At 40.8% G+C, this 24,331-nt stretch overlaps 1 protein-coding gene across 2 annotated transcripts; it reads right to left on the reverse strand.

Annotated features, from left to right (window-relative positions):
- Positions 1 to 7,260: 7,260 nt before the first annotated feature.
- Positions 7,261 to 16,525, reverse strand: chst3a (carbohydrate (chondroitin 6) sulfotransferase 3a). Of its 2 annotated transcripts, none has more exons than XM_048987999.1 (3): positions 16,088 to 16,525; positions 9,461 to 9,636; positions 7,261 to 9,230 (listed from the first exon to the last, which is right to left on the reverse strand). In XM_048987999.1, exons 2-3 carry the CDS (start codon positions 9,538 to 9,540, stop codon positions 8,108 to 8,110), a joined length of 1,203 nt encoding a protein of 400 aa, XP_048843956.1. In that variant the 5' UTR covers positions 9,541 to 9,636; positions 16,088 to 16,525; the 3' UTR covers positions 7,261 to 8,107. The 2 variants fall into 2 exon arrangements, with proteins under 2 accessions (XP_048843956.1, XP_048843955.1); XM_048987998.1 differs by having other exon boundaries at positions 7,261 to 9,329.
- Positions 16,526 to 24,331: the final 7,806 nt, after the last annotated feature.

Genomic DNA, 24,331 nt, shown 5'->3' on the forward strand with positions numbered 1-24,331 from the left:
CAAAACACATTTTGTCACAAAAAAAAAAAAGATTTCAAATTGAGCTCTCAATGGGTATCATGAAAAAATTAATTCAAATGTATCATTGTCAATTCCAGAAATCACGTTTGAAGGCTACGATTCTAAAATTCTTGGGATGAAGAGGAGGCTGAGACCACATCAAGAACCTGGTGAAGATCTGTTTTAATGTCAAACTATAAAAATAATTTCTCAAGTGGAAAAAAAACTCAATATAAGGATTAAGTGTTTTTTTTTTTCTATTTCATTTTTATCAGGCATATATAGATGCCGATACAGGAGCCTCTGCGAGAGGAAACAGGTGTGACGATCGAGTGTCGGTCCGTGCATGCGCAGGACGAGCGAGCAGGGAGTCGGGAATCAGGGTAAGGTAGACAGACATCCAGAAACTGGGGTTTATTGCAGGCAGGGGACAGCGATATGGAGAACACGTAACAACACTTCGGTACACTTCAATGACCAGACTTGGATGAACTGACTTGAATGCAGACTAAATACACATGACTAAGGGACAGAAATGCAGAAAAGCTGAGAACAATCAGGTTCACATGAGGTAACGAGGGGGGCATAGCACACAGGAGAACCGGACGAACAGGTCATGACAATAGGGATACCTGCATAAAAATGTAGGAGTGAGGTGTGAGGGAGGCTGAATTGCGGTATGAAATCTGGTCTTTCTCATATACGTTGTGCGAGAGAGACTGGATTCCATACAAGACAGAGCAACTTATGCGAGATGTCAAACTTTAAGAAGGGTGAACACACTAAAAATATTGCAAATTATTTTATCTGCAAACTCAATCCAGAAAGCCTGGGTCTGTAAATCAAGGTCAGACCTTCTTAGGGGTAACAGTGCAGCTATTTTGGATATTATATTATTTTGACTCTGATGGTATCTGTCATACCCAGCTCGTACGATCCTCGTGTGTGCCATGCCCCCCTGATTATCCACGTGTGCTTCTCTGATCGTACCCAGCTGTGTCTAATTATTTTGATCTGTCTTGTCTATTTGAGTCCAAGTCTTGCCTGTGTCCGTTGTCCGTCATTGATGTTGTCGATGTCAGTACCCTGCCCGCGTTCCGTTTTGCCCTTACCCGAGAATAAATCCCTGTTTTCCCCGATTTTCGCCTGCTTGCCTGCTCCTTTCCTGCTTGCCTGCCTGAGCTATCACCCATCTCACCGCCGATCGTGACAGTAGTAGCTTTTACTCGCAATAGTTAACATTTACTCAGAGCTCTGTATTTTGTTAGTTAACACCCCAGAGAATGGTGTTTACTCTGTCACTTTCTGGTTCATCAGAAATAAAGAGAACACATACCTACCACATTTCTGAAGAGGCATGTGATTTCTATAATGTACAGACGTGGACAAATTTGTTGGTACCCTTCCACAAAAACAAAGAAACTGCCTCTGTGAAATACCTTGAAACTGACAAAAGTATAATGGCATCCCTTAATTTTAGGTCTATATTTAACACAAATCAGACTTTGCTTTTGATTATTGATTCAGTTGGACATTTTATATAAACAAATGAAAATGGCACGGACAAAAACGATGGTACCCTTAATAGTCATATTTTGTGGCACCACCTTTTGCAGCGATCACTGCCAACCAGCGGTCTCTGTACTTCACAGTGAGGAGTCTGCATTTGTCAACAGGTAGTCTGGCCCACTCTTCCTGAGCAGACTGCTCAAGCTGTCTCAGGTTTGAAGGGTGGTATCTCCACACTGCAATTTTCAGATCTTTCCGTAGATGTTCAATAGGATTAAGATCTGGGCTCATGGAGGGCCCTTTAAGAATAGTCCAGTGTTTTTTCTCAGCCATTCTTGAGTGCTTTCAGCTGTAAGGTTTGGGTCACTATCTTGTTGGAGAACCCAACTTAATTCTCTCTTTGCACTTTCAAGTTCAAGGAGGTGTGTGACAAGTGAATGACAAGGAAATTCATGGTCTACTGCAGCTCATCTGTCTCAAATAGTTGCATTCTTAATTTGAAATTATGTTTTATACGGAATTTATAACCTGATTGATTTACGAATTAAATTATGAAACGAAATACAGGAAGGGGCGGCATGGTGGTGCAGTGGTTAGCACTGTTGCCTCACACCTCTGGGACCCAGGTTCGAGTCTCCGCCTGGGTCACATGTGTGTGGAGTTTGCATGTTCTCCCCATGTCATCGTGGGGTTTCCTCCGGGTACTCCGGTTTCCCCCCACAGTCCAAAAACATGCTGAGGCTAATCGGACTTGTTAAAATTGCCCGTAGGAATGCCTGTGAGAGTGGATGGTGTGTGAGTGTGCCCTGCGATGGGCTGGCCCTCCATCCTGGGTTGTTCCCAGCCTCGTGCCCATTGCTTCCGGGATAGGCTCCGGACCCCCCGCGACCCAGTAGGATAAGCGGTTTGGAAAATGGATGGATGGCTGGAAATACAGGAAATAGTTATTGTATTTCCACATGATCAACTTTGTGTGCTTGGTGTTAGTCTATTATAATTCAGGCAACTTTACTGATATTGGAAATTTCTACTTATATTTTAGTGTCATTAGCAACAAAATATATTCAACTGTGAAAACAACGGCAGTGACACTATCCGCAGACAGGGAAATTGTGCTCCTTTTTCTTCAATAATTTATCTTCATTGCACTATATCGTGAAGTTAGGTTATTTTGAGGTGGGAAATGAATAAACATTTAATCAAACATAACATTTCAGTCATGGCCAGTTGCTGAAATAACTTTCTTATGCCATAACAGAACGCTGCTAAACAGTTCAGCTCATCACAATTCAGAGTGGGCACTTTAAGGATTTCCAGCACACAGTTTGAACACTGACCAATCAAAATCTTTGTTGGCCAAATGTCGGCTAGGTACACAAGTTAGGGTCTTTTTGGCATAACTAACTAGTGAGGGTTAAAAAAAAGGCACTGGTTAACTAGCAAGGACCACTATTTACACTAGAGACTTTTGACCTTACTAGTTTATGAGTGAGATTCACAATGAATCACTAGTAAAATTATGAGAGCCAAAATGTCCATTTGTTGCACAATATGTGGTCTTTTTAGACCTTACTAGTCAACTAGTTATACCCATTTTCTTTTACAAGTGAATCTGGCACAGAAGAACGGACTAGTTGTCAGAATGCTGGACTACAATAGAGGAATAGATCAAGCAAACAAAAAGAGGTCGCACTTTGCTTCAATGAGGTTTTATCGGAACTCATAACACAGAAATGTTTTGGTGTGCCGCCTTCCTCCATGTTCTACAGACCATGTACAGTTCCCAATTAAATAGACACTTCCCTGTGAAACGACCAATGATGACTCAACAGGTGTAATGAACATCACCATGGCTTCACCAAGCCAACAAGCCAGTAAATGATGTAAAAGGTATAACAAAGCAATAGCAATATGTAAATATGAATAAAAAAACAGGTTTAGGAGAAGTCATCATTCATTTATAGGAATGAATCATCTCCTGTGGCCTGACATCATAATACAGCAGGTCTTGACTATAACTGCCTACAGTTTATTGGTCTGGAAACAATCAAACAGTCCCACAGAGGGGGAGATTGATTAAACCACCTTCTTAGAAGAGAAGCCTGGTATATTTTTGCTTTAAATTAAATTAAATTAGTACCATAAATTAGTTGTCATGCCCGGCTCGTCCGCTCCTCGTGTGTGCCACGCCCCCTGATTACCCACGTGTGCTTCCCTGATCGTCTCCTGCTGTGTCCACTTCCTTTGATTAGTCTTTGTGCATTTAAGTCCTGGTCTGGCCTGTTCCCCTGGTCCGTCATTGTATCATTACAACAGAAAATGAGCACTGCAACAGAAATTATACCAATAATTCTCAACCCGGTCTTCAGGGACCATGTTCTCGCTTCCAGCTCCTACCCAGACAGTCCACACTTTTATTCCTTGGGAGGTAGCAACAATGTGGACTCCCTGGGGGCCCCTGAGGGCTGGGCTGCGAAACATCGCTATAGGGCGTACTCACACTTGGCGTGGTTGCCTTGTATTGTGCACGAGCACGATTGTCTCCCCTCCCCCACTGATCTGCGCTAACATGAGCAGACCGTTGTGGGTGGGTTGTTATTGTCAAGGAAACAGAGGAGTTCATCGCTAAGATGGTATCGAGCTCTGCTGGTGCTACCTCGGGTGGTGAGGTTTTCTGTAAGGAATCACTTGGAGATCCAGTTGCAGAGTGATCCACAGTGATGTATAGGAAAGACAGAATTCAGACTCAGACATCAGCAAGCAAACCAGGACAGAACAATAGTAGAATCAAATCCAAAAGTCATAATCAAATATACGGGGAACTCACAATATCTCGCAAGGAGCTTAAAGATTCAAAGGGTATTTCAGTGATTGGGGGGGTAAATGAAGTACAGCTGTCCTGAGGGATCTGGGGAGGATGATCAGCACAGGGTCACTGGCTGCTTGGAAGAGCGAGGCAGGCCCCCAGATCCCAAGGTTAAACACAGTACCTGACAATATCTCATTCCCCTTGGACAGCTCTCATGGAGCGACATAATGTATGATTACATCATATCATGGCTGTGATGCTCTGCTAAAGTCATTCTAGTGTTCTTGTATATGACTGCTTCCTTTCCCCAATCAGGGTGTGGCACAGCACTGACATGACACTGAGATCCCCTAATCTGATTAATCAGTGGCACAGAGGGGAACTCGCACCTCAGGAAAGTACCGCTTATCTCTTGCGAGCAAAGATGAACCATCCACCTAAAAGCCCAGTGAATCACACTCAGATAAGCTTTTCTTTAAACACAATGCAGGTTAGAAGAAACACTCCAGGTACTGTGTAGATTTCTCTGAGAGGACAAATTGTACTTCAAAGGTCTTTCCATAAAAAAGAACACACAAAATGCCAGAATATACAAGAGAAAACATTTGTGTAGCTTAGCAGATGGAATGAAAAAGCATGGAAGATATTTTTTCTGCTATTCAAACTAATTCTGTTAAACTGTGAATAAGAAACTGATTTTTATTATTGTACTTTATATTAATCCTGGCCTAGTCCAGTGCTCCTATGCTATTTCAGTCCATACAATTATGTGGCAGGGCAAAATATAGTAGGGCAGCAGGGTGGAGCTTTCTTAGTCTTCTCCAATGAAGTCAGTCTTTTCTCTTTAATTCAGCAGAAAGTGGTTTCTATATTCCACACTTTCCCAAGCTGTAGTGAAACTCCACCCTCAGCACAAGCCTCTGATTCAAAAACCCACAGAGCGGTTAGATTATGAATCCCGACTCCTTAAAGTGTCAGAAATGCATGCACTGTACACAGGAAAAAATATGCATTTTGCTATGAGTAGGATGTCTGCAATATATCCAAACATGATCTCCTGCTGTCTGCTCTTAACTCGAAGTTGTAGCTTTTCAGAGAGTGGGAATTGACACAGGGGAATAATCAGCATTTTTGCTGTATTTTGGTCAGCATGCAAATAATAAACAAAACATGGAAAAGCATGAAACGAAAGAGGAGAACATCCCTGGATGTTATCCAAGGCCAGTAAAGTGTGTTGTCCAGCCGTGAGGGCTGGCCCTTCAGCTCCTGAGATGGTTGAATGTCACAAAGGGAGATGGCGGGCACATAAGCGACGCTCACATGTGCGCTTGTATTGGATCGTTATCCATGCCAGCGACTGTGGGGGTGACCACGGTTACGTGGGAGAAAACCAGAGCGTACACCTATTAAATGGGAAGTGGAGTGAAACTGCAATGTGGAAAGACATAAATAGCGAGGCCAGTACAGTAGCTGACATTGTGGAAGTCGTACAGCTGCCTGAGCACGATTATTCTTCCTGGAAGCCCAGGATGCTGGTTTGGGCTGCGTACAAATGCATGTTGTGGGTCAGGCATTAAGAGATAAAATAGGAAGAGCTCTGAATCCAGCTCTATAAAAATATAACTTTGAGAATGTCTGCAACCAGCCACACCAGCAAGTGCGCCACAGTTGGAACTACCAGACGCCATGCTGAATCACCAGCTTTAATAATTATCCCATTGACTTTATTCGGCTTCTGTATTTGTCACCGACATGCATGTTTCAAATGAGTTGCACACACTGAGATTTTCTACATTTGCCTATTAATCATTTAACATTTACTAAAAATGCACTCAGTATTCTTCGCTAACAAAGAGTATGAGCATTTGAGCCCCTCAATTAGCAAGAAAATGTCATATTTTTGATTCGACAAAGTAACCTCCTCTAGCAGTTACAACACCAGAGAAAATCCGAAGCATTCTTTCTACAAGAGACGTTAAATACTCTGTTTCGTGGAAGTGCATTTAAAGTTCAAGGACACCCGAGATTTTAACTATGCCCTCCACCCAACAAGTTAATAGGATTTCGGACATGCACCGTTACATACTCTTTCCGTGGAATGTTGTTTTATTTGACTTAAATTTGTGTTTATACTTGTTCACTTTCAAATGCTTAAGAAGAATGAAAAATCTGTAGTTTATGAAATAAGAGAAGTGGTAAAAGCCCGTGATGTGAAACTTTTGACTGGTAGTGTACGTCTACTTACATGATGCTTTTTTTCGCATTTTTTGTGCTACTGGACAAAGAAATATTTCCAGTAACACTTTACGTGAGGGAGCAAAAATAGTGTAATGGTACGCTTACTTAATGTATTAATTAACCAGTAACTAAGTGTTAGTTATGTACTGATCCCATGTTCGTTTTTCATTAATCAGTCATAACGGTTCATGTTATTGCATGCAGGAATTACATTAGTTCATGATTTCTTCTGGAGTAGTAACTGAATAGGTTATTTGTGCCTCCTCAACTAAAGGGTTACCAACCCCCCATGGGGATCCTTAAAGTTCCATATTATCCTACTTCCAACTAAGTATTTGACAATTTGTGCTATGAATGGTAACTAAGTAAAGATAATAGCACGATGCAGGCTACAATGTAGATGACAGACAGACAGACACCTATATCATTAATCCCAGGAGAAAAATCTGCACTGCAATACATGGAGAATTTCAGCTCTAGTCAAACATGTTTACATAGCTTCCCTATTCAATCATCTCATTCTCTCCTAACTTATTTATAACAGTTCTTGTGTGCAACACCATGTTTTTATGTCACTATCAAGGGCAAAAAAAAGCATCACCAGAAGCGCCCTGACTGCATTATTTTACAATGTATGTGTTTTAAATGATGAAATTCTGTACATTTTTAACACAAAGGCTGGATAAAAAAATAAGAGCCAACCATTCCTGATGACATTTTATTTCCCATAATAAAGATGAATAAGACCAAATAACTGTCAGTTTTTAATAACATTAAACAGTGAAGACAGTGTAGTCCTTTAGTCACCTAGCTAAACACAGAAGAACAGGATAAACCTTTAACAACGCTGCAAACCAGCTGCAGATGAAAGGTCTCTTGTGCATACGGTATCTCCAGAAATACCTGTTTTCCATGTAGTCTACAGCATTTTGGACATGCAAAACTTTTTTTGCTCACATACCAGCAATAATCCACATGTGTGGAAGGTGGACTTTCAGATTGTTTAAGTAGTATTAAAAACAAATTCTACTCTCTCTTTATACTTACAATGGCATAACATTACCTTTGGATCCCCCTTAAATAAGTTAGAAAAATATAATTTACCATTGTTAACCAGGATTTCACCCAAAAACAGCTACATTACTGCTGATATTTTGTGATTTTCTAACTGTCCATTTTAAATAATGGCATCTGCAAATTCAGCAAGATTCTCTGTTATTCAAATATACTGAAATTCAAGATTAGGTTTTGGTTACAAAAACAACTTTACCTCCTTCCATTGAGCCGCAGATTTAAATTAAATTACCATTACAAATATATTCAGTGTACTTTTTTCACTAGTAATTCAGACAAAATCTCAGTAAAATGATTTCATCTTAAGGCAGCTTTGATTCCTTGTCTCCCTTGTTTGATTCATGTAAAAACCTGTAACAATCATTATTCTTTCTCCATAATTTGACATTAAACCATGAATATATAAAACAATCAAACTTTTGTCAGCCTAACACCACTTTGTCATAGATTAAAATCAATGTGAAAGTCCATGATCATCTATTTTTTCTGATTAAAATTCTTTTCCTCGATCAAGCTGATAGATTTGTCAGTTAGCATAGCTTCATTATGCACAATCCTATACCCGAATAACTTCATAGCTGATCCACAGACCCGCTGCACAACTTTGGCCAATTTGAATGGAATACTGAATCTCCATTTCTCCACATGCTCCAATGAGTTTTTCCGAGTTGAGTACACACCACCATCCTTTGAAGCTTGGGTATTTTTAAGGATCCATTGTTTCACTTGAGAGGTGAACGGGATCCCAGTAAACCTGTACATCTCTGCTGCTTTCTGCATGGGGTATCTGGCTATGTCCTCATAGCGCACCAGCATGTACCGTTGTTGAAGCCAATCTGGCTGCTTCAAGCCCAGCTCAGCAGACGCCCTGATATTATCACAATTTCCTTTTAATTTTTTTACTTCCTCATCATCGAAGGGAACTTCCCCATCCACAGCCCATTTCTTCCAATTCTTGTACTTAATAGAAAAGGCTACCATCCTCGAGGCCAGGACAGCTCGCGGGTCACGCACCAACTGGATAAGCTTGACATCTAGGGAGGGGTTCTCCACAAGTGGCCGCAATGTCTCTAGCTGACGCACCCGAACTGTCTTGATGGCACGGTGATCTTTTTGGCGGCATGACTCGGAGGCCAGAGTAAGGTTTAATGGCCCACACCGTCTGATCTTACAGTAATATCTCTCGAAGACCTTCTTGACGAATGGGGTGCACACTGGTTCCTCACACAGGGAGTTGCTAGACTCCCTACGGAACAGAGTGGTGGTGATGTGATTCTTGGGATGGGGCTCAAGGAAACTCTCCAACAGGGTGAAATCACACAAAAAGAGCTGTTGGAGTACATCTCGGTAGGCCGTAGCTGAAGCAGACGCATTAGTTCCACCGGTCTCCAGGGTTAGCATTTTCTCCACATGCCATAGTGGCTCAAACAGGTAGAACATATTGCTGCCTTGCTGGTTGAAAAACTCGCCAACAAACGAGGAGCCAGTCCTAGTGGTGGCCATCAAGATGATGTGCTTCTTCCCACCCTGTAGATTGTCCAGCTGCTTGGTGTAATTCTCCAGACGTCTCTTTATATGTTTGAATGCAGAGTCCAGCTCGCTAAGAGAGGAGTAGGAGCCATTAAGCAGGGCAAGGCCTGAAAAATTGGACGGCAGTGGGGACTGAGGAGTCTGCCTTTGGGCGAGCTTATCGGAGACCCTGATAACACACATACCACAGTTAGAGGACTTCATGAATAGAATTTTCTTTTGCTGACTATAAAAGGCGGTAGTCTATTTGTTGTATTAAAGGACCTAAAAGCACAATATTGGTCACAGAGATGGATTTACCTTGAAATAATGTTGTTTTCTTTTTCAATGATCACCAGTGCCACTATGAAGAGCAGGGATATTGTATATTTGAACCTCATTGTTGTAATGTCTTGATCTTTGCAAGGCTTACTGCTTCCTCAGATTCTTTTCTTTGTGTTTCATTCTGCAACACTCATTTGTCATTAATCTTGATTCTGCAACATAAGAAATAGATTAGAAGGACAATTTAATACACATATCAGCACATCAGGCAAATAATATTTCCAGCACATTGTAAAAAAGGACCTAGTGACCACATGAGACACTGGATTCCAATACTGGAATATGACATTTTCTGTTTAATTCTCTGAGGAGCTGTGCTCTGCTTTCAAAACAAGTAAAATGGTTTAGTAAAAGTAAGCAGTACTTGAATCTATTTAATTATTGTAATCCTGTTGACTAGGGCTGCATTGTGATGGAGGTTTCAATGCAACCATGCAGTTGACACCTGCATGTGATCTGCACTGGGGAATTTCCACACAGACCCTTCTCTTCGCCCTCCTTACATACAGTTGACTTCTACTCAAGTGTGGTTTATGCAGCATTATTGCGTAGCTGGATGACACGACAGGCCCTTAAAATGTACTGTATTCATTCCCCCGATAGTTCTAGTGTTATCGCCATGCGGCATTTCAAGAACATTCCCACCGGACTCTCCCACAACATTCAGGAGCCGTTCCACGAGAAAGAGAAGAGTGAAACACTCAATTGACGAATGAGATCATGTGAGGAAGGCATTTCGGACGTATAAACTAATACTAACATAGAACCTAAGAGTTAAACAGAGAAAGGCAGTCTGAATCCAGAATTTGATGAAATGGACAACTCCCCCCCTGTAATTTGACACCTGTCAGCTCCTTACAGAACCTCTCTATGTGTGAGGTGGACATCAGCCATCTGCTTCCCCATTTTCTCAGCGAAAAGAGGTCTGCACAGAGGTCAGCGCCTGTTTACCTTGGGAGCAGAATTTTCCCTTGCTCTTCTTATTCTACAGGGAAATTTCTGCAGTTTTTTAATTTGTCAGGAAAAATGATTCAATCCTTATTTAAAGAAAAATAACGAAAATTCTTTGCTGCCTTGAGCAATGTTCTCTCGTCTGATCCTGGAGCCATGAACAATATAATAAGAAGAATCAGAATCGACTTCATTCACTGAGTACATGGAGTTTGTTCTGCTGTTTGCTTCTGCTCATTACAGAGGTGTGGAAAAATAGACAGTGAAGGCATCACTCATATATGCCAATAAGAATACGAGTAATTCAAGTAAACAAAGCAAACTGTCACATAGATTTCAAAATGAGGTATCAGTGAGTATCGTGAAAATTACTTCAGAATATATGATCAAACAATTTCAGAAATTGCCTAAGGCTCTGAAAATCTTGGTATGAAGATCGGTTCTTCATGGGGACTTGAGTGCCTTGACTAGATTAGAAGCTTCTGTCATTGCATAAAAGACATACAATGAACTTACTTAATGCACATCTCCATAAATGGTGCATTAAATAGTTAAAACAGATTAGAACTGTTTTAATATCAAACTATAACAATAATAATTTCTCTGGTGAAAAAAGAAAAGTTAAGGATTAAGTTTTTTGTTCTTTTTTCAAGTCATCTAGCCTAATTTTTATCAAACATTCACAGAAATCAATACACTATAAGAAAACAGCAATATCACTATATTCTGTTCCTTTCCTTTGAGATCTTCAAGCCAAAGAATGCAACTGAAACAATTTGTTACTCTTGAAATAATACCCAACTAAAAATTTCCACATATGAACACTTTGAATTCTGAAGCTATCATATATTAAAAGATGATTTCTGCAATGGGGTATTTTAAAAAATCCAGCATAATATCAAAGGAAAGCACCATTGTCTAAATGATAAAAACAGCAGTTGTACACAGGACCCGCTAGGCAACCAGATAAATACAAACTCAACCATAGACAGAGATTCTATTTATGTCTGTTCACTCATAGTAGTGGTTTGCAGATGCAGTAAATTGTGTTCAGGCTACTGAGCTGGGCAGACCGTCCTTGTTGATATAATTTGAGCGGTCTTACAGTGCCCTTTAAAATGACTAATTACAGTTTTCCACAATGACAAAGAAACATACATTTGCTGTGGGATTACTATCAGGTTTCCTCTGAGACCACCTCGCTGTTGTGGTCCCTACCACAGGACAAGGTTAAACCAAGGAATTGACTACCTACTACAGGGAGCAAGCCACAAAAATTTAACAACTGTGAATTTTACATTTAACCAATTCCTTTTCTGAAATAAACGTATCCCACACTGCCACGGGAGGGCAAACATTATTTTTTTTTCCAGTTAGCTCTGTATTTATCCCCTACAACAATATTTACTTTCCGAATCGTTTTTAAACTGTGTAGAAAGTCTGGCTATCTGCAATGGTGCAAAGAATTGCATGGAAGCTGAAATGCCACCCAAAATCTATGAAATACTTAAAAATTCTAAATTAGGATTGCTTTGAAGATTGTTAGTGAATTCCACATGAGCATAAAAGCAAAAGTAAAATGCCCACAGACAATAAACATGGCAGTTAACTATTTAGTGAATGTTTCATCTTGATTTAGTTTGATTGTGTACTGAAATGTCATCTGTTAGATATATTAAATCACCCAAGCAAAGATGGCAAAATTAGGCAATTTTCAAGTGTTTTAAATATTACCCACATATGTAAACCCCCACTGCTCTGCCAGTTTTATAAATAGCATTAAAGACATTTTATCACTACAAATGACTGCTAGTCCAATAAATTGTGAATACTCTTGGCTTACAGATTATTTAGAAAAACGGTTCTAGAGTTGCTAGGCACTACTGTGACCAATGCATTCAGTGTCTTTGTGTTGCTGTTGGTTAATTTTTAGCCAACGGCATTTCACAGCTCCTTCATATTTCAAATCTGCCCTGGGAGCAGAGTCACAGATCTAGCACCATGATGCAGGCTCGCTCATAGCCAGACCTCGGGTATTTCAGCCAGCTAAACCATCTGCAAGATAAAAAAATATCTGATTTAATGGCATGTCTCGGAGATTCTTCATAAGGATTAAGGTTTAGTTCTGAAATTTTGGAAACAGGCAGAGCCAATCCAAGCGTAAATAAGCCTGCTGTTCAATATTTTTTTTTTCCATCTTAATTATGTAATGTATTCACTTAATGAATTGGCTTTATATCATGTTGCTATTAACTTGATAAATACCACTCAAGCTTATTAAAAGAAAAATGTACACAACTATAATATTTGGCACACACACACAAATATGTATATGTGTATCAAAATATGAGCTCCTGCGACAATTCCATAGCTGTCTAATTATTAACAACACTGGTATTGCATCCATGTCCAACTCTTGTCTTCAGTTTTTTCTCAGCTATTTAACACCAAATTCATCACTATACAGCAATTCCTCAAAGACTGGACAGTGAAAATGTTGACAAGAAACAATAAATTGAGTATTGTAAAACTATGTAAAGTGACCTAATTCATGTGATTTTGGAGGCCCAAGCAAAAAAACTAAGAATTATTATCATTATTATTAATAATAATCATAATAATAATAATCATAATAGTGCAACTGTCATCCCCAAGACAAGAATTTCAGCTTTCACTGCACAGCTTTGCAAAACATAAAAAAATTTTCAAAAGTGGCACCATTGGGAAAAATAATTTATTATATGTAAAGTAATACAAACCAATTATCTAGGCTTATTATTCTGAAGCCGTCAACTTGTCAGAAAAAAAAAAAAACAAAACATAGCAGACATCTTTAAATATTCAGGAATTGCTGGAGCATTAGACAGACTTGATGATCTGCTCAAGCAGAAACGGATATCGCTCTGTTTATCATCTTGTTACAGATTGTTTAATGGCCTGTTCGAGAGATGTTCACAGGACTGCGCTACGCTTTTCTCGCGCCAGAACAAAATTAGATGCTTGTACAGTAAACATCTGCTTGCATTACTTTGTCTTTTATAGTTACGGCTCAAGGAATTGAATCAATATTATTGCATATTTGCTAAAATTATTTATTTAATCCCTTGATGTTCAGTAGTAATCATCAGCTGTGTCTGTGGAGCGTAACATTAATCAGTGATTATCTATCCGTCCATCCATCCATCCCTCCACCTTGAAATATGGTCATCCTGGTTAGGGTCATAGGGCGATATAAGCCTTTCCCAGGCGGCACAGAGCACAAGGGTAATTCAGGGCAGGTACACACACCCAAACATACACAGATTAGATATGTATATGTTTGTGGGGACTATCCATTAATATCTATGGGCAAGCCCCTAATCCACACATGACTCATTTTAGAATTTAGTGATCAGTGGTCATTGTTGCCCTCTGCATTTAACCCATATGTGACATAGCAGGGGGCAGCTAATTCAGTGCCCGGGGAGCAGTGCTCAGAGTACCTCAGTGGTGCCTTGCTGGTCAGGGATTCGAACCTGCAATCTTTCAATTACAAGCACGCTTCCCTAACCGTCAAGCCACCACTGTCCGCTGATGACCATAACCCTACCCAGCTCTACCCTTAACTATAAGTAACCAAACGAAATGCAAGACTTTTGGCATTTTTAGTTTTCTGATTGCATTCACAGATTTTTTTATTTTATTTATATATATATATAAATTGAGTTTCGCCCTGTGGGACCAAAAAAAATGTTGTCACAGGGTCAAAATAACTGGTTTCTATCACATTGTGGGGGCATTTGCTCCCCAACACAATCACATGGGCAAGAGACACAGACTAATCTGAGTCTCTGGACTGCGAAATTGCTTCAAATTTTTCTTACAAATCCAGTTGAAATTATTTTAAGCATTGTAAATAAGTATAGATTTTTTTTTAAAATGCAAGGAAGCATGACTTAAAATGATGTGCTTTGAGTTTTCTCCAGCATTATGTTCAGCACACATCGTTGGTAGCTATTTCTAGCCTTTGTTTTGGCACATCTATATTTGTACTGTAAAAAAAACGACTGACATAATTATAAGACAGCAGACACAGCACGCGCATTGGGGTTGGTTGCCACCACTTAACACCTTAACCAGTACATGGTCAGTCTAGCACCAGGAATGCTGCCAGAGATTATAGGCCCCATGAAAGCATATCATATTGGACCCCCAACCCAGACCAATCCAATTATGTTGCACTCATCAGTACTTAGAACTGTGTTAACCTTCCCCCCCCCCCCCCCCCCCCCCCATACACAATAAGCCATTAGTGACGATTATGCACATAACCACAAGTTTCACTTTGGACTACCAGGGAGGAAACCAATGCAATGCAACGAAAATATGCAGAATGCTGGCACCATTACCATTGATGTATAAGGCAATAGTGCACCAAGAAAGGGAAACACCCATGCAATGCTATCAAGCAGGTGGAGCTCACTTCTGCTGTGAATCACTTCGGCCGATGCACTTCCGCACAGTTGTTAAACAGTCAACAGCTACCGTCCCCATTTAGTACTAGGAGTCTGTGGTTATGGTTGACATGTTCTTCAGCTGAATAAGCGCAGCAGTGCCACATCCCCCTGAGCAAAATGTCTGCATCAGCTCGGTACAAAAATGCAGCAACACAGGTGTCCATATTTGTACAATTCACCAAGTTTCGGGGTAGGAGTTTCTAACAGGAACGTCATTAGAGATTAGAAACGAATGAGAACACACTGTTTCAACTAATTACTTTACATTCATTTGGGGAGGTGGGCTAAACCCCCCCCCCCCCCCCCCCCCCCAAAAAAAAAAAAAAAGCAGCGCTAGTGACGCCCCTGGTTTCAAAGGAAATAAGCTGAAAAGTTTCTGGGAAATACACTACTGTTCACTGCTTAAGCAGGGTAGATACGGCGAGGTATTTCACCGAATAGCCATATGTACAACTGTAAAAGTACTTCTGACAATATTACATAACGTAAAGATGTATTTTAATTTTACCTTGTCAAAACGGACAGTTGCGATTTTGATGCTTATATTGAGGTCAGTGTAAGAAATCTAATCGTGTAATAGATATGAAAATCAGTTAAACCATAGAAATAACTGATACGTAAAGAGATTAAATCAAGCAAGTCCATGTATAAGAACTAAATTCTACGAACTTCCTGTATTACAGTTTTATGAAAAATACACATACATAGTGTTTCGTTGAATACATATTAAGTTGGAGGTAACAATACATTTTAGTAATGTTATACAAAGTAAAAAAATATTTTTTTAACCTTACCGTTACAGCTAATGATGATACATTGAAACGACTCCAGTGTAATTGACACCGTGTCTAGTTACGTTCTCCGATACGTGCGAGATTAAAAGCATGTGATGGTCAACTTTGCGTTTTTGAGAACAAGTTAATTTCGCTTTGCTTTATTTTAACAGAAAATTCGCTGCAGTAACATTTATGTATTTTTTACCCGCACCGAAAAACGCCTGTTCCTGTCGTTGTTAGAAAGTGATGGTACTGTTAGACCGATATACTTACATATTATGCGATGAGTAAATAATATAAATCAATTAAAATGACATTTGCTTTCAAGAGGTACTTAGATGCCTCATAAGACATAGATGTTGGTATTTTTAGATACTTACTTGACCAGTGTTTTCGGGATCTTAAGCCATAATTGCTTGTATGCCTAGAGTAGCGCTACGTAGCTTCTTGCTTTGTCTGCATCTCCAAAAACACATTGAGCTGGTTGCGAACAGCAAGATCCTTTCATTTGCTAAATGAAAAAGACGTCCCACGTCTGTTAACTGCATCGTACTCAAACATCGCACATCCGGCAATGCGCTGACAAACAAACCTAAGATATTAATTTTACTCTCCTGAACGTTTCAAGTAGAAGCACGTACAAAAACGGATGACAAAGATTGATTTTTACAAACACGGATGAAGTATCCACTTCGTACATAAATACCATTAGAGTTTGACTGAAAGGGGTGTACTTGTAAGTGTAAAACGGAAAAGAAAGTAGTCTGGTTTTGTCTGCAGAAGCACAATGCCGATGCTGAGCTCAATCTGTGTGGAGCTGTTCCCCAAAAGTAAAATTTCTTGTACACTCTTGAGTCACGTGGGATTCGATTTTTGCACAAGGACCGTACTGTTAAAAAGGTACCTCGGAAAGACAGGTCTCCTAGTGTTCAAACTCCGCTGAAAATTTAGTTATTAACATTTTTAATACCATGCCATTCAAATAAAAATAAAAATCGCAACGAGTGCAAATGAGAAAACAAAATTTACTTTATTATATTGTTTTGTCCCGTCAACGTTCTACATGTTATTGAATTATACATTTATATGTATCATATATATACAATACTATAGAAAAAGTCTTAGGCAAAGAAAATGGGCGTTAAATGATCATGTTGGTGTACAACTATATTATACCTGTCAAAGTGTATTAGCATAACTAATTTAAAACCTCTCCTAAAGTCAAGCAGTGTTTTGGCCATTCGGCAAGACACCAGTAACTTTTTGGAGAACGGAACATTTCTTGTTAGTTTTTATCGTGTTACTCTTAATTGGCTTATCTTTTTGATTGGCTTAAGCTTGTGTTTATTTTCTGAGCATATATGTAGTTACTACCCAGATAAGTACATTTAAACATTTTCTTCGACTGCCTAAGACTTTTGCACAGTTCTGTATATACTTGTAATACACACAGAGAGGCCTATTTTGTACACACATACACGCACACACACACACACACGCACACACACACACACACACACACATATATATATATATATATATATATATATATATATATATATATATATATATATATATAGTATGACAAGTGAGCATACACATAATGAATTCATATATACTTCGTACATAATGAATTAATGTAAGAATTCTCGTACATTATATCTATTATACCAAGAATATAACGATAATATAACTAGTTACATAGTTACACCCTAGTTTTTAAATGAAAGTGGAAGTGCAGAAAAAGTAAAAATGCTGCCACCTAATGTTTTATTTAAAATGTCACAGCCATCCACTTGTGCATCAAATACGGGGGTCGAATACTTGTTTGCTACGTATTAGGCGAAATATAGTATGAGAAGTGAGCAGTATGTGCGAATCCTCAGACAGGATGAGTGAATGACATGTTACATCCTGTGAAATTCCGAAGCGTGCAATCCATGGACACTACACTCTCTAGTAAAGTCACTAGAATTTTTTTGCCAAGATGATAGAGCAAGCAGACATTTCTCTGTAGAAATTTAAGTAGAACATGACTTGAATATGTGTGTTTTTCATAGATCTCTAATGACGTTCCTGTTAGAAACTCCTACGCTGAAACTTGGTGAATTGTACAAACAAGGACACCTGTGTTGCTGCATTTTTGTACCGAGCTGATGCAGACATTTTGCTCAGGGGGATGTGGCACTGCTGCGCTTATTCAGCTGAAGAACATGCCAACCACAACCACAGACTCCTAGTACTAAATGGGGACGGTAGCTGTTGACTGTTTAACAACTGTGCGGTAGTGCATCGGCCGAAAGTTTTGCCAATACTGTATGATTTCACAGTCACTCTTTGAGATCAGAAGTGATTCACAGCAGAAGTGAGCTCCACCTGCTTGATAGCATTGCATGGGTATCTCCCCGGCTTGGTGCACTATTACTGTCACGTTCTAAGCCGGACAGAACGGCGATTGTGCAGGTAGGCGTGTAAGGAACAGGCAGACAGGGTAGATACGGGGCAAAACTAGGGTTTTAATTAGGGAACTGAAAGCAGGATTCATGAATCACACCAAACCACACAATGACGGACAGGGGAAACAGGTCAGACCAGGACTTAAATACAACACGATTACGCAAAGCAATCAGACAAAGCAGGAGACAATCAGGGAAGCACACGTGGGTAATCAGGGGGCGTGGTACAAACGAGGAACGTACGACATGACAGTTACCTTATTCCTCAATGTTAATGGTGCCAGCATTCTGCATATTGGACTCCCCTGGCAGTCCAAAATGAAACTTGTGGTTAGGCGCATAATCGTCGCTAATGGCTAAACGTGTACGGGTGTCTCTGTGACTTAAGTTAAGTGCCAGGCTGGAGAGTCGGGGGGCACGGTTCCAAGGACTGAACCTCTAATGATAGCAACATAATTGGATTGGATGAGTAGTTGGCTTCTGATGAAATACAGCACATACTACCTAAGTCTGCAGTATTGGACTCACCAAGGATCCTGGGGTTCCGGAGTCTCTGACAGGATCCTCCCTGGACGCTACGTCTGGCACCACAGGGGGGACACAGGGACACAAGTTAAGAGCAATTCTGAGTTTTTATTTCACAACACATCGTAAATACGAGAGGACTGGTCATGCATAGCGACTAGTGCTAGGGCCTCTGGGAATTGTGCGATGTATAAGCCTGTTAGGAACATTTATAAGGGATGGTTGGTGGTGTCTACCCCCCCCCCCCCAGAGTAAGTTTCATTTGTGATAGCATGTATCCTATCAGCTAAACCATAAGGGCCTTTGAACACGCTTGCTGGTTCATTGTCTACCATCACCCTGCAAGAAATGGAATGGATTCAGGATAGCTCTTAGCTTACAGTGAAACTAGGCATCCAGTTGAAATGAGTGTGAAAAAATGACTAGCTTACGGACAGCAGGAAGGAAGTGCACCTCCCATTGATAATGGGCAGGAAAAGCCTGGTAACAGCTGGGTTCTTTTCTCTCCACAGCTCCAGGGCAGAGTAATGCTCTCCTGAGGACAGAACGCATCCAGCCACCACGAAGCACGCAAGACAAGAACGACCTGACCCTCCACCATGCCAGGTCCCAGGGACATGGTCTCTCAAAGAGATGTACTACCAGAGCAGCTTGGCACACCAGCCCGCTCCCTCAGGGCGCTATGGTGCTCCCCAGTTAACTGTGGCATGATAGCAGCAGGCTGTGAACGTAATGTAGTTCAGCATAGCAGCTGATACAGGACAAGCCAATAAAAACAGGTACACTTAGCTAGAGGCCCAAGAGGACACTTTGACCTGGAACCAGAGGGCCAACCAATATTTGTTGACATTCGTGCCGCCTTTCAAAAGATGACTGGCAAATTCAGTCTGAAATCAGTTTCAAGGAGAGCCACTGTATCACTGTACCCGGAGCTGCCAGCATTATCAAGGATCAGCGTGACACTGGATGGTTTTTCCATTCATTGAGGCCCACTATAATACATGAACAGACCCCCCGCCCCGCACCAATTCTGGCTTAGCGGCCACACTGAAGCAATCCATCAAGCATTGTAAGCCATTCCGGAAAAAGAACCACCAACGACGAAGGGGAAGAGGCCCCAGCCCAAAGCAGCCGGCCCTGCAGTGCACTAAGCTGTTCGTGTACAGCTGTGAATGTAGACTGGATTCCTGGCAGAAGAGTGAACTGGATTTGGTGGAAATCATTGGTGGGCTTATAGGAAAGGAAGCCACATCAACTGTGCCCTTCATCAATTTAAGACTTGGTCACCTGGGACGGAGCTAAAGCCTTGGCTTGCTTTAACAATGGCCTGGTAGCCAAAGCCTGGCTTCCCTGTTTGCCTAGTATAGAATGGGACACTGCCTGGGTCAACCCACTGCAACCCAACACTCGCCCGGAAACGCTGACTTGCCAGCTAGCCAGTTAGCATGGCAGCTGCCTACTGCCGCAGTAGTTGGGCCTTGTCACAGTTCAGCAGAGGTTTAACCTTGCTCATGTGGAGGATGACTGAATACTGGGGCTTGATGACCTATCCGCAGCTGGAGATGTCATCCATACTGCTTCACGGTCCATCGTGTTAAGCTTGCAGTCGGATCAGCGGCCCGCCCAGCTCACGCAGCAAAGTCAACAAGGTCAGCGATCAACATGCTCTTCCAGCTGCCCGCTCATTGCACGCCCCATCATCTCCTGTCACCATCTCTCCAAACATGGCCCCACTCACCTTGGAGCGAGCCTTAAGGGTGAAGTTCTGCCAAATGTTTGCTGTGCGAGACGGAGACTGCATTCACGCTAACCTGGTCCAGCATGACACTGGCACAGCTACGGCAAGTCAGTGATGGGAGTGATGCTTTACACTGGCTACTATGAAGGAAACAGAAGCCTAGGGTGCCAATATTCCTACTGCAAGTACGATCGCCCTCAATCACCGCCGGTGCTCTGAAATATGACAGCAGAACATCCAAGCTGGACATCAAGCATGAGGACCCCTGTTCCATCTCTGATGACATGCACGGGGGTGTGGCCTGAGACCAGACACCATATTGTACTCCTGTACGGGGATTGCATGGCTCTTTACCAAGGGCAGTCCAACCTGGTGTCTAGCCCATACAACATTCCTTCCACCACATGTAAATACTCAAGCCCTGAGACAAAGCTGCACTAGCGTGTGTAAGAGTATGGGCAATGAGGACTGTGACTTCACTGCTGGGAAACAGTGTGTAAGAGGGATGAGGGGAAGGTGTGCACCCTCAGAATATTTTTTACAGTTCTGCGTAGAATCTACGCTGTTGGTATAGCATAGCATTTCTGGGGAGGTGTATGTCAGGCTACAGCGTACCGTACGCAGCTACGCTGTACGTACGTCATACAGACGACATAGATTCAATGCGGAACTATAAATCAGACTCAGGTTCCATTTGTTAATTGTAATAAAGAGAATTTTATTAAATTGCACCTGAGCCCATTTGAGGCTGCATCAATTCTGCTTCCATTCTTTGAACTGTAGGGACTAATGAACCCAGAAGTTAAGTAGACAATCTGCTTCAGCACCTTCAAAGCAAAAAAAAAATAATAATAATTAAAATAATTAAAAAGCTAGAAGTTTAAAGATGTCAGCGCTGCCCACTGCACCCCAAAGCCAATAACAGAATAAGAGTGACACTAATTTGACGCAGAACAAACAAATGAAAAATAACATAAGGAGCAGTATGATGAAAGATGCCTGAAAGACGCAGTTTCATCATAAATCCACAGCATGAAGATGGAAGGGCAAGAAATACTAGGGGAAAACACTTTAAACTGGAAATTGTAACGCTTCAGTGACAGAATAAAAGTTAAGTATTCTTTTGTGGTGCAATCAATGCCCTGACAGGGAACTCGGTGGAGGTCGTGAAATATCTTCCACATCTACAAGCAACCTGAGAGCTTGACCGAGTCCATCTCATTTTCTCAGCTTCAGTAGATGTCAGCAAGAACAAACATTAGTACTTTTGTGCTGCCACCATATCAATCATTTGCAGTCTTTATTTAAATGTTTATTCTTACATAATAACTGCTTCTTGGTAGCGTCTTGTAGGGTGGCAGCCAAGAACTGCCTTACGTTCTTCGTCGTATACTGATGAACCTCTAATGATAGCCAGCTGCTCTTTGTTTAGAGATGTAATTCACACAGAATTTGGCAGCTGCGTTAAAGCACAGAAGAGGAAGAACCTTTAAGAATGGGAACCGTGTGCCAGTGACACATATTTACAGTGTTCAGTTTCAGCTTCTTTGGTTCAGCTTTCACTTTGCTTTTCTGGAAAAGTCCACGAACGAGGCCTTGAAAATGTACATGGTTCCCCAAACTATTTTTCCATTTTATTCTATCACCTTCTAAACTTCTAAAAGTCTAAGACTTTTCCAGTTGATCTACAACACAGCGTAAATCATGCAAAACCTAAAGAATTTATTTTCTTTAGATTTTATTTTCAAAACAAACCAAAATGAAGATAAAAGTACAATCAAGTAAATCGTGGATATTATAATAGAGCAACACAAGAGCATCTCAGATGTGCTGAACATATATCAGGTGGGCAGTGGTGACCTAATGGATAGGAACGTGCACTTGTAATTGAAAGATTACTGGATTGAATCGCTGACCAGTAAGGCACCACTGAGGTACCCTAAGAAAAGTACTCCCCCCAAGCACTGCTCCCCAGGTGCTGAATTAGCTGCTTCCTGCTGTGTCACATAAGGGTTAAATGCAGAGGACACATTTTGCTGTTGTGTGCTGTGGTATGTCAACAATGATCACTAAAATTATAGCTCAGTGCAGTCCATGTAATGGAAGCATTAAAAATATGAGTGACACTTAGTAGGTCTGGTTTCCCCACTTAAGTCTCCAAACAAGAAAGGCAGAGAAGCTACTGTGATGCCAACTGTCACTCCGACTGAGTTTCAGGAGTCAACGACTGCGATTCACAATTTAACAATCTCCAAGGCATCACAAAAAAAATATTTTTTTTTAAAAAGTGGCAAGGTCCACAAAGTCAGCAGGTGTACATTTCACAGGAATATTGGAATAATTTCTAAAATGCAATAAAAACGAACATCTACGAGTCGTTCATTCACATGCACCTTTATTTAACTCACAAAAGAAAGAAAAAAATTCAACAGTTTCACTGGCCAATTTGCTTGTTTTTTTGTAAAAATACGCAAAAATTAGAATTTGATGGCTGCAATGCACTCGGCAAAAGTTGGGACAGAGGCTTATTTACCATTGTATTACATTGTGTTAAAAGAGCTGGACAACAGACTGGCAAAGGCAAATAGTGCCAATGGCAGACTCTTCAGTCGTGTCTGGGACAACAGTCACCTAAAGAGAGCCACCAAGATCAGCGTGTACAGAGCCGCGGTACTGACCACCCTCCTGTACGGCTCCCAGTCGTGGGTTACATACAGTCATCACTTACGACTCTTAGAACGCTTCCATCAACGGTGTCTCCGCTCCATCTTAAACATCCATTGGAGTGACTACATAACTAACGTTGAGGTGCTCGAGCAAGCACACATTACCAGCATAGAGGCCATGTTGCTGAGAACGCAGCTACGCTGGGCAATGATGTTTACTGTGGACTTTGCTCTTTACGCATGAGATGTCTCTGCATTCTCTGAATCTTTTCACAGTAGTATGTATGTATTTATGTGTATGTATGTACTGCAGATGTTGCAATGTACATGTCCTACATTCTAGCACTGAGGAATGTTCCTGTTGATTACTGTAAATTCTTTCACACATTCCAGCACCAATGGGTGTCACAACCCATCCTTGCTTGTAATCACTGTGCATTTACTGTTACTGGAATATTCTGTGCACTCTTCATTTTACCTCTGTTCCAAATTTTAAGTGCGTTGCAACCCTCAGTTTCAAACTTTGCATATATTTACAAAATACAATCAAGTTGGTCAGTACTGTCGAAAATCTCTGTACTTTTGTCAGTGAAATAAAGGTTCATGTGAATTAACATATCACAGATTTTCATTGCATTTTAGAAAATACTTCTCTGGAAATGGGGGGTTTATATGTATGTCACAATTAAAGGAATCTTGAAATAACTGGCTGTAATAGCTGTGAGAAGTGGATCAATCAACTGGACACTGAATACTTAAAAAACATTTAATAACATTTCCATTTTGGCTTTTATGGTTAACAGTTTATTTCTTTTTTTTTGGGGGGGTGGTATCTGAGTGAAAAAGAGTGATTGATTTAGGAGTAGAAATTTCCAGTTTGATCAAAATCCTTGATAATCATATGGAAAAAGGGGCCAGGGGCTGAACTGTACTGTAAATTTTGTACTGTTGTCCAAAATTTCAAAAAAAATATCTCTGGATGCCGTTTTACTGAATCCTGCCTACTGACATACATGAGCTAAAGCTTATTGGAAACCAACTCCATCCCAACATACAGTCATAAACTAGCTCTCAAAGAAAATGGTAACCATGCCTAGTTTGTAAAGAGCTTGGGATACCTGGGAAAAGAGACCAAGTCACTGGGCTGACACCATGATACCGTGCCTCAGAGCTCTAGTCCTGTGGATTTCACACCAGGCTCTGTCTGTGTGAAGGATGACTGCTCTTCTGCCTTTGTTG

The sequence above is a fragment of the Brienomyrus brachyistius genome, chromosome 20, assembly GCF_023856365.1.
Source record: "Brienomyrus brachyistius isolate T26 chromosome 20, BBRACH_0.4, whole genome shotgun sequence".
Taxonomy (NCBI): Eukaryota; Metazoa; Chordata; class Actinopteri; order Osteoglossiformes; family Mormyridae; genus Brienomyrus; species Brienomyrus brachyistius.

Excerpts from the sequence above, each read along its gene's own strand:
- chst3a (XM_048987998.1), bottom strand. The coding sequence starts at position 9,540 with ATGAGGTTCAAATATACAATATCCCTGCTCTTCATAGTGGCACTGGTG. Across the intron at positions 9,330-9,460 it reads GAAAACAACATTATTTCAAG|GGTCTCCGATAAGCTCGCCC; the intron begins GTAAATCCATCT and ends GTGTGTTATCAG.